This window comes from Bacillus rossius, chromosome 16, assembly GCF_032445375.1.
Source record: "Bacillus rossius redtenbacheri isolate Brsri chromosome 16, Brsri_v3, whole genome shotgun sequence".
Classification (NCBI taxonomy): Eukaryota; Metazoa; Arthropoda; class Insecta; order Phasmatodea; family Bacillidae; genus Bacillus; species Bacillus rossius.
Genome location: NC_086343.1, coordinates 41816283 through 41828256, shown reverse-complemented (window position 1 = coordinate 41828256; position 11974 = coordinate 41816283). Strand labels below are relative to the sequence as shown.

The 11974-nt window shown below is 36.1% G+C and overlaps 1 protein-coding gene across 2 annotated transcripts in view; it reads left to right on the top strand.

The window, feature by feature from the left end:
• Nucleotides 1-518: 518 nt before the first annotated feature.
• Nucleotides 519-11974, top strand: part of LOC134540453 (polyadenylate-binding protein 2) — a 64624-nt gene continuing 53168 nt past the window's right edge. Inside the window, exons 1-3 of one of the 2 annotated variants that reach the window (XM_063383215.1) lie at nucleotides 519-616; nucleotides 932-1076; nucleotides 8381-8495. In XM_063383215.1, coding sequence (XP_063239285.1) covers nucleotides 936-1076; nucleotides 8381-8495 — 256 coding nt within the window. In that variant the 5' untranslated portion in view covers nucleotides 519-616; nucleotides 932-935. Of the gene's footprint in view, nucleotides 853-931; nucleotides 1077-8380; nucleotides 8496-11974 lie in introns of both variants that reach the window. The other variant, XM_063383216.1, reaches the window with a different exon arrangement.

Here is an 11974-nt window from a genome sequence, read left to right as displayed (position 1 = left end):
AATTGCTTGACACATAGTTGCCTAATTGTCTTATTTGTGTTCTTAAGCATGGCATCAGCGACTATGAAACATGCTTCTGCGATTGTTTTCTCAAGCAACGACAATGATATTGGTGAATGTCCTTTCAGAAATAAGAACAATGGGACTATTACAATATTGTCTTCATCAAATGTGTCTTGTTTGGTTCACTTGAGACTATCTCAAGCAACGTCTATGATACACAAACATTTAAGTAAGAATGAATATAAGAATTTCTTAATTGCCCAAGACATAATATGAATACCACCCGTATTTTCGTTTCTGGGGTAAAGAATAGGTATAAATTAAGAAAGAAAATATCATAAGACATTATAAAGATTGTTGAATGATTGATTTTCTGGTCATTGACATAAATCGGTTGACCATATAATTATTAATAATAAAAAATTACGATGTATTTACTGTTGGGATTTCAGATCCTGTTGAGAGAAACGTAGCGGAGTTGCTGAGGGTAGTTTCGGGCAGTTTGGTTATTTTGAGAGAAACATCACGATTGTGGTCTTTTGATAATCATTTTCGTTCACATTAGTATCTTTGCAGTTGAATAATTTGGAACTTTGTGAAAAGGCCGGCAGAGGTAAGAATTGATAATAGTTATAGATTGTTTAAAAGTTTTCTTAGGAAATTTAAGTCTTAAATTCAGTAGTTTTGCAATTTGCGGTTTTTTCATAAATCTTAAGTATTAATGGTGTTTTGTATTTTATCATGTGCTAGTTGCTATAATATTTTTTTGATTAACAGTGTCAGTTTAGAAATATAATTAAAATAGCGTTAAATTTTAATGCGTTTGTTTTCCTGTTTAAAAGAGTTTCGGTTAGTGAATATTATATTAAATATTTATATTTGTTTAATGTCTAATTGAGGTTAAATCTATTGTTTGTTTTGTGAATAGTGGAATGGCAGAGAACGAAGATATAAGTTTGTCAGGTGTTGATCATATGGTTGTACTTGACGGAATGGAAAATGGACAAGAAGCAGATGTCGGAGACAGTGGTGATGGGGAAGGAACCTTGGTCGGAGGGGGTGTTGGTGACCCAGTGAGTATGGCAATGAGTCTGTTTTGTTATTTAGAAGGTTTATTTAAGTGAAGTGAAGATTTTGAATTTTAGTAGATATTCAGAAGAAAAAAAAAATCATCAAATTGTTTTTTAAAGGGCTGCTAATATTTTTTTAATAATTTAGTGAGAGAATTTTTTTAGATTCAGAACATTTTGGGGCAAATTCTGATAGTATCAGGGATTTTTAATGTCAGTACATTAGCCAAAGCCAAGATAGTTATTCATCGTGATTTGTTTCCAGTTCAAATTTAAATGCAGCTAACTTAACATAACCAAACATTCTTCCTATTTTATAGTATTTTTAATGTAACTAACCTTTAAATTATTTTTAATGATGCTAACCGATCATAAAGAAACTGTCCACACAGTAAAGGTTCCTTATATGTTGCAATTCTATTTTATATCAAAGTTATATGATTTAAATCTTCAAAACAAAATTAATTTTGGTTATAGGTAGCATAGTCTTGCATTACAAACACATTGAACTGCATACTTTATTTAATAGTTGATTTAAGTACAATTGAATGCATTACATGGAACAATTGCTGCTGAGGACAAAGTGTATCTAGTTTGTCATAACTTTATAATGTTTATCTTCAAAATTTTGGTAATTGTACAGTTTCAGATCATAAACATATTCAACTGACTTCTTTGTTTTTTCTTTAAAATGCAGTTGCATATGTTGCATAGTACAATTGCTTCCAGGAATAAGGTTCAAATTATTTTAAAAATAAATTTTTTATTAATTATCCAGCTTTGCATCACAAAACATCCAATTCCTTTCTTTATTTTAATGTTTAATGTTAAAATACAACTGGATATACAATAAGGACCAATATTAAAATATATTTTTAAAGTAACTAACCTTGTACATAACCAACTAAACTCATAATGTTAAACTATTTTTAATTCACCTAACTTAACCAATGTTTTAAATGGTCAGTTACCGGTACTGGTAAACTACCGTTTGAAGTATCTCCACGTCCTCTTAGGTAATGATTGGAAACTTGGCTCACTTTTTGGATTACAGAAACCTGTAGCTGAAACAGATAAGCAGTTTGTCCGCAGTTGTGTTGTTCGAGGCAGTCGATTCTATTGTGAAAGCAAGGTATAATGATATAGAACCAAATTAGTTAACTCAAGTTTACTTACTCTTTAATGGTACATAATTCATACGAACAAAACATATTATCACCATGGAAAAAACAACCGACAAAGAAAGTCATGGATATCAACATCATGCAAACAATGTAAACAATGTAAGTATAATATATGAAGTTTGTTCTCAGTCACAACACTCCCACTAGAACATACTTTGTGAATGTATTAGGTCACTGATTTGAGTCCCATTCCTTGAACACAGAAACGGTGTTGGTGACTGGCAGGCCTTTGGTCAGCACATCAGCAATCATGCCAACAGAACCTTGATGAATCACGTTGATCACCTTGTCTTCTACAAGCTGACGTATGAAATGATGTTTTGTGTCAATGTGCTTGGTTCTTGCTCTATAACCAGGTGATGTCGCCAAATCAATTGCACTTTTACTATCACACAAAATGTTTATTGCTCCATGTGAACAAATATTGTCTAACTCGCCTATCAATCCTCTAAGCCAAAGTACCTCTTGACATGCTGCGGAGAGTGCCATGTACTCGGCTTCTGCTGTTGACAGCGCTACAGTTCTCTGCTTCTTGCTACTCCAGGTAATGGCACCTCCTTGCAAAGTGAAAACGTAGCCAGTAGTGGAACGTCGATCATCGATATCATTTGCCCAGTCTGCATCACAATGTCCTGTAATGTCACTGGATTCACTACTACTGAATTCAAGCTTGACATCTGCTGTACCCTTCAAATAACGCATGATTCTTTTTACAGCCACCCAGTGAGCCTTACAGGGGTTACTACTGAATCTACTAACTGCATTTAATGCAAATCCAATATCGGGCCTGGTTCCCTGATAAACATACATCAAACTTCCAATAGCCTCTTGGTAAGGTACGTTGCTGAACTCTTCAGATTCTTGTGATTGCAATCCCATATTCTTCGACAGCCTTTGGTTGATGTCACTAGGGCAGACTGCTGGATTGCATTCTTCCAAGTTAAACTTGGACAGCACCTCCTTGATATAACCTTCTTGATCAATCCAGATCTTCCCTGCAGTACGGTCCCGTGTAACTCTTATTCCCAGAATGCATTTGACCTCTCCCAAATCTTTCATCTTGAATCTCTCCATCAATCCATTTTTAATGGCATTTTTGGTTTTGCTGTTGTTGTAGGCAATGAGTAAATCATCAACATAGACAGCTACAATTACGATGCTCCCACTTTCTACCTTAAAATATATACACTGATCTATCATTGAATGAGAGAGCCCAATCTCTTCCAAAGCTCTATTTAGCTTCTGATTCCATGCTCGACTACCTTGTTTAAGACCATATATTGCCTTTGAAAGTTTGCAAACCTTCTCTTCACCTTCTTCAAAACCTTTTGGCTGAGTCATATATATATCTTCCGAAAGATCTCCATGTAGGAAGGCTATCACAGCATCCATGTGATCAATGTCTAGGTCATACTTTGCAGCCAATGCTAAAATTATCCTTATTGACGAGTGACGAACTACAGGAGCAAATGTCTCTTCATAATCAATTCCTCTTTTTTGAGCACAACCCTTTGCAACCAGCCTGGCCTTATAACGTTCTATTCCTCCTTCTGTGTTCCTTTTGGTTTTGAATACCCATTTGCAGTCGATGGGTTTTCTGTCAGCTGGTAGGTTTACGATTTCCCATGCGTTATTCTGTCTTAATGAGTCAATTTCTTCCTTCATGGCATGAATCCAATGTTTTCTCGCAGAGCATGCTAGAGCTTCCTCCAGAGTCTGAGGATCAGCAGAGTCAACATTAACCTTGTACATGATGAAGTCCTTCATTTGTTTTGGTTTCTGGGCTCTACCAGAACGTCGGAGCCGCTGATCTTGTGTATCATCACTAATTCGTTCCTCGCTACATACATAGTCTTCAATTGCACAGTCTCCCACTTGACTGAAGCCTTCTTGAGCCTCAAAACCCTTAAATTCATTCAAACTATCTGTTTCATGGCATGAATTGTCTTCAACATCATCTGGTACCATGATGGGAATGTCTTCCTTTAACTGGAGAGATGCAGTTGGAATAGGTTTAAACACATCCTTTTCAGCCTCACTGTGAACTCTGTGAATTCCTTCATTCTCAATGAACACTACATCACGACTCTTGATAACTCTTGTAGTTCCCTGTTTGAGAAGTCAATATCCTTTGGAGTTCTCACAGTAGCCTACAAAGATGCATTCTTCACCCTTTTCACTAAATCGTCTACGTCTTTGCTTGGGAACGTGTGCAAAGGCTTTGCACCCAAAAACTCGCAGATGTCGCAAGTCTGGCTTGTGCCCACTCCAGACCTCCTCTGGTGTTTTTCCAGCTAACACTCTAGAAGGGGAACGATTGTGCAAGTAAGCCGCTGTGTTCACTGCTTCAGCCCAAAAAGAGTAATCCAGCCCTGCCTCGATGAGCAAACAACGTGCCTTCTCCACAAGAGTGCGGTTCAGTCGCTCTGCTAGACCGTTCTGCTCAGGTGTGTAGGGGCAAGTGGTCTGATGTTGGATTCCAAGTTCCTTCAAGATCATCGATAGTCCACTGTTGACATATTCACCCCCATTGTCTGTACGCAATATTTTGACTTGCTTATTTGTTTGTCTCTCAATCATGGATCGAAAATCCTTGAATGTATCTGTGACTTCACTTTTAGATTTTAAAAAATAGACGAATACCTTTCTAGAGTAATCATCTATGAGAGTGAAGAAATAGCGGGAACCTCCAATCGACAACTCTTCCATTGGACCACAAATGTCAGAATGCACTAACTGCAATGTGTCAAGTGCCCTTGTTCCTTGATGCTTGAATGGGAGTCTTTGCTGTTTGCCTTTTACACAAGTAGTACATGTAGCACTGTCCACGTTCGAAAAATTCAGCCCCGACGCGGATCCATCCCGCAACTGTTTCATACCCCATCGGTTCAAATGACCTAGCCTTCTGTGCCACAGAGCACTGCCAGAAACCGATCTGGTACAATTGACTCTTTCTTCAGATTGGTCCAGCTTGTACATATTGTTCACTAAAGAGCCTGTAGCCACTAGCTCCCAGTTAGTATCATAAATGCAACAACCCTTATCAGAGAACAACACAGTGTGGCCATGCTTGACAATTCTACTCACAGACAGCAGATTAGTTGAAACATCAGGTACATACAAAACTTCCTCTGCCTTAACAGTATCTACCTTTCCAGCTACAGATACCTTCAAGTGTACATCTCCTTTGCTTCTAGCTGGCAGTCTATTGTTATCCGCCATCATGATTTGATCATTTGTATCTTCACGAGTGCCTGATAGCCATCTGAGTTTTCTTGTAATATGTGCAGTTGCCCCCGAATCAATGTACCATTCCTCAGTATCAGCATTTCCTGTAGTGAGGACAACATTCAGAAAAGCACGGTGACCGGCGCCTTTATTTTCTGTGCCCTTGTGCTCTGAATATCTTGCACGTTCAAATCGTTGGGGGTAATGACGTGCTATGTGGCCATACCCATTGCAGTCAAAACACTTGGGACCATTGTTGAAATCCCTCCTCGCCTTGGAGCTGTAGAAGGCAGACTCTTGTTCAGGAACTCCTGGTTTTCTTGCAGTTACTTGGACTTCTTGCAATAGTTTGGTCTTAATAGAATCTCCAGTAATAGGCGCTCCTGAACTTTCTAGTCCCATTATCATTGGCCTATAATCATCTGGCAACCCGGCTAACAATAATGTTCCAATCCACTCTTCACTAACCTCAAAATTAATGCCTCTGAGTTTGTGTGCAGTAGTTATAATACTATTGACATACTCTTCTACAGAAGTACAGCTTTCTAACCTAGTCGTAATTAGAGACTTTAACAATCCTACTCTTCTTGTTAACCCTGAATCCTGAAAAGCATTCTTCAACTTGTCCCATGCCTCCTTTGCTGTACAAGTGTCTTGAACATGTACATAATTTACAGAGCTGATTGACAAAATAATCTTTGCCCGAGCGCGTATAATCTTCTTGTCATCCTTTTCTTCACCTGTGACACACTGCCACAATTCTTCATGTTCCAGATAAGTTCTCATTGCAAACTGCCAAGTATTATAGTTTTCCCGTCCGACCAACTTTTCGATCGTCGGCAATGAGCTATGAGCTTGTCCTGCTGCCATATCTAATACCATGTTTTCTTACGTCTATATCATAATTTCATAATATATATCATAATTTCATGTTTCTGGGCCCATAACCTATTGTGAAAGCAAGGTATAATGATATAGAACCAAATTAGTTAACTCAAGTTTACTTACTCTTTAATGGTACATAATTCATACGAACAAAACATATTATCACCATGGAAAAAACAACCGACAAAGAAAGTCATGGATATCAACATCATGCAAACAATGTAAACAATGTATGTATAATATATGAAGTTTGTTCTCAGTCACAACAGATTCAGTACTCATGCTTGTGAAACGAGTTTCATTTTCTCACTGTGTGATGTAGAATAGATTAATTATTGAAGTTGAGAAACTGACAATGTGATACATGATAGTATGAAAAAATCAAATGTTTGTGATCAATAAATTTTAAATGGAAAATGCTACAAGTACCACAAGTCTGATTGATAGGGCTGCACGGAACCACCGATGACATAGACTTTTTTTCTGTAATTTTTTTTTTCAAACAAAATACAGATAGGCAACATATCTGGATGGCATCCATCTTGCTACTGGGTTATTCCACATCAATTCAACACAGGGTCTGAACATCACCATCTCAGATTTTCTTGAAATTTGGCACAGGTGTACTATTGGTACAGACTTGGAAATATATGAAATTTTACTTTGATATGTCAACTGGTTTTTGAATTCCAGGGCTGTAAAGTAGTCATAAATGGATCCAAAAAAAAGGATCACCAATATTTTGATTTGCTGTACAAGCTTTCCTAATTGAGCTACAGACCTGGGTTTGGTGACATTTTACAGCATTTTGAATGCCATTTCCTATAATATGCAACACTATATGGGTTAAGATAAAAAAAATGTTGAATTTAAATTTAATTTTTTTCAAAAAGCACATATGATTTTAAAATTTCAAAATCAATTCCATGAATAGATAGTAGTGTTATAATCACAGAAAAAAATAGAAATTTTAATTGATAATGGCTTCATTGTTAAAAAAATTGAAGACTAAAGCTGCTTTTCTTGAAAAAATAATTTTAATACAATTAATATAATATATAAATTAATAATAGTAATAGTGGATTATAATTAGTAATATTGATATTGTGAGTATTTTAAATAACAATTATAATGATTTTAATAATTATTCATTTTGATTATAATACAGTAAAACCCTGTTACCTAAGATAATTTTCAAGGGGCTGGATGCTAAAAAATTCTTAACAGGGAAAACTTCTTAAAATGGAAATACTTTTGATTCATAACTGCTTAACTCAAAATTACACTTACCAATTGATGGTTTGTGGCTCACATGGTAGAACTGCATCATCCGCTGAGACAAAAGCTCTGAGCTTCAGCATAAGAAGCGGACAACAGACAATGGATCGCGACATTAGGAGCAGAGTGAAGAATGATGTAGTAAATATTTATTGTGCTTGTTTGAAAATTATTAACGATTATGAAGTAGTATATCGAATAACCAATCAATAACTCAATAGAACTTGAATCTCTCTTAAAGTAGGGGAACCAGTGGTTTCCTTGACTTCATGGAATATTCGCCTCTGTTGCAGAATTGTACTATTATTTAAAATTTTAATAAAACTTACCTTGCCTTCACACACACACATACACATATACCCATGCGCACAGACACATGCACACACACAGACACAGGTGCAGTAATTTTGTAATGATTATGGATCAGTGTGGCTTTATGCTAAAAACTAATTCTAAAAATTTGATTTGGTTCTCATTTTTATAATAAATACCAGATAATTCTTTGGGAAGGCATTGCAATTATCGTAGTAGTTTATTTGCTGACACGGATATAAGCTATATGAAACAGCGGGCGAGGGGGTGAGCGAGGGTGAGCGGCGAGCGTGTGCGCAGGAGCTGGAGGCCATCAAGGTGTGGCTGCGCGAGATGGAGGAGGCCGCTGGGTGGGTGAGGGGTGAGGGGAGGGCGATAGGGGGGAAGGAGAGCGAGAGTGAGCGGCGAGCGTGTGCGCAGGAGCTGGAGGCCATCAAGGTGCGGCTGCGCGAGATGGAGGAGGAGGCGGAGAAGCTCAAGCAGCTGCAGTCGGAGGTGGACAAGCAGATGAACATGGGCAGCCCGCCCGGCATCAGTGAGTTTCCGTCCCCGTCCTTACACCCTGTTACACGCGTTCATACAAGCTTGTGCTGGTCTTTATGCTCTTCAATACAGTCACTGAATCATTACCATTATAGACGTGACAAGTAACTTGATCTACATTAAACTTAAATGTGCATGATCAGCCTTAAGGCCAAGTGCTCAACTGCATACTCATGGCTAGAGGCACGATTATATGGTAATGCGCGATAAAACGAAATACTAACACCGAAAACCGCTTGAAAACACGAAATAAAACAAAATTGTACGAAATCCACGATATGTCACGAAATTTCGTCTATCCTGATTATTTACGTTTTTTTTTTTCCATTCTGTAAAGACAATTCACTTTCTTCAGAACAATCAAATATCTGACAGTTACTAGCAGCCATATAGATTTTAAAATGAAGTCTCGGAATTAACGTAATATTTTCTTTAAACAGTAATCTTGTGTACCATAATAATTTAAGATGTTGATAACTATGATACAATGGCCGCCGTTCACTTTCTGTAAATACAAAAAATAACAAACGTTCAAAATATGTTTTTCTAAGATTACGTTTTTAATCATTAAAATACTACACACTAAAGCGCATTTCTTTTACTGTTTATTTAAAATAAAGTACGTAGGGTACGAAAATAAAATTAACCCTGCTCAACGTAACAATTGTAAATAATAAATAGTACCTCCATGTTAATGTCGGTTTTAATTTGCACGTACGTATGTTGGTATTCGGTATGCGTTTGTATTTGCATATATTCTCCATTGTTTTGATCTTTCTAGCACGGCAAGTTTTTGCGTATTAAGAGGTTAAATTCTTCCTAAGTGATAAAAATTTTTTGATAATGCCTAAAACGAAGGTTTCTGCAAGTGACCGATCGAAAGAATTTTCCAGCGAAGGATTTTATTTCAGTGATAAAATTTTAATGTGCAAATTCTGTAACTGCAGGCTAGACTACGAGAGACGCGATACGCTCGTGAAACATGTCGCGAGTGAGAAACATAAGCGTTTGAGGCAAAACTCATCTGTTAAACGACATCCTTGTCTAAGAGTCTTTAATGCCATTAATTTGCTGTTCAACCCAAGAAATGTGAGTAGGGTTAGCATAGAAGATGCAAACCTACAGAAGTCTCTGCATAACTTGCGTTCTGTTTCCCATCTTCCCATTGATACATTCATACATGGCTATGTTGCTTTAAAAAAAATAATTGAGGATGAACTTTAATTGCCAGAAACAAGCCAAATTGATGTTGCAAAGGTACTTTGCTTCCTTAAAGGGGACTACAGTGAATTTGCTCAAGCCATTTTAAGGGCAATCTGGTTCCCAACATCAAATGTTGATGCAGAACGTTCATTTTCCAGGTACTCACTGGTAGTTAGTGACAGAAGACAACGTCTCACTCCAGAAAATGCGAAAAATTTAACTATGATAGCATTTCAATAAAACCGTCCTAATAGTAACTTTGGAAGTGCTTAATTGTGTAATTTTGTAGTGTATGTGATTGTAATTAAGTCGTGAAATTTTTAGTAGTTATTTAAAAGTTTGAATTTATGAATTTGCAAATGAACTTAATTATCTATGAATTTGCAAATGAACTTAATTGTAATTATATCATGAGGTTTTAGTGTTTATAAATATTTGTTTTAATAAATTTGCATGTCGTACAGAAAAGCAAGAAAATTTTGCAGTGGGTATTTTGAGCAAAAAAATAAAACCATATAACACCGAAATATTTATTTCTTTACACCGAAATTTGTCTTAAAATAACACCACAAAATCTTGACTCTACTCATGGCTAGTGAGTCATGCAAATGACAGCCCTTGGCCTAATGGGCAATGTGACATCTAAAGTGTTAAAATCTTTACCAAAATTGTAATTCGTAACTGGAATCTCCCCTAAACACCTTCACTGCTCTGGCCGTGTCCTGAATGGATGAATGTGCAAGAATGATTTCGAGTGTTTGTGTGGAGGTTGGAACCACACATGTTGTTTAGGTAAACTAGGGGTAAAAAGAGGTAAAGCCTAACTGACTCTGAAATGTCACTAGCCACCCCTGCTGAAGCGTGAAACCGTCAGATATAAATCCAAAGAGAGCCGAGCATCTACTGATGCCAACACATTGCTACATCGCTCGGCATAGCCACATGACTGGCCAGAGGGCCAGACCACAGTCTTAACAAAGTGGAAGGAATGCAAGCTAGCATCTCAGAACCATGTTAAACGTAGTACTTTTTGAGAAACAAATTGTTTCTAACACAAAAAAAAATCAACATTAAACTTTAAATGAAAACAAATTATTTTTTTCTTTTGAAAATTTTCAGTTTTTTAAATAGTAAAATAGGCAAGTTGGCCTGATAAAGAATAGTTGTCATTCATATTAACCCGTTATTAGTTGCGTGTTACAATGTTACACCATTGATCATACCTGAGAATTTTTCTCACTTTTGCTTATTTTGCTATAAAAACATATCAGAGGAAATAAAATATGACATACTGACTACTTTGTTGTTTATTCTGTATATTTTGTGCCCTAAAATTATTTTGATATTACATTTTATGAACATAAGTGTTTAAAAACAACAAAAACAATTTAAATATGTTTCCTTTTTGCTTTCATGAATTATACCTAAGTATTGATTGTAGCCTGTGAACAGAACTTTAGATTAAACAGAATGATTAACTATAATTATAAGTGAATTTTTTTAGTCACACAGTTTTTATATTCATAGGTTAGGCCAGTAAGTATAAGTAGTAATTTCTAGGCAGATGGGTGCCTCACATGTTGCACACACAATTTTTTTTTTGCAAGAACAACTCTCATTTTTTGGAAATATGTTCCATCATTACTGCAAAAAAAAATTCAGTAGAACCCTTGTATAATTTTTTTCAAGCAGTCATAAGGAAAAAAAAAAACTAGCAGGAAATAACAATTTAGCATTTGTCAGTGTTTGAATTTTTTACTAATTTTTACTAATTGAGCTATATAAACAAATTTAAATTTAAAACCACTGATAAATACACTTGATGCTTAACCTAGCCAACAGTTTTACAACTTCATCATGCTTCCAGCTTCTATTTTATTTGTCTTTAAAGACACACTGCCAGCCACATTTCTGTAAAATGATTCAAAACTTGTGAAGATGACAATAAAATACCGGTAAATTAAACTCTTTATCAGCAATAGAAAACACTTTGTTTTTTATTCTTGTCATTGTGAAATAGTTAGCAAACTAAAATATATGTATGTACATGGGAAAATACACTAGAATGGCAAGGGATGGAAGATTTTGTAATTTTTTTTTCAGGACAAGGGTGCCAACATACACATAACTGTATACCTTCAGTATATTAAATACACAGTGTTAGCCAGCACTAACATGTATCCCTAGTGTTCTGACACACATTCATTTAGTTTTTCCATACCGTCCTATTTAAACAATCTACATCTATGGTATAGCAGTGTTTATAAA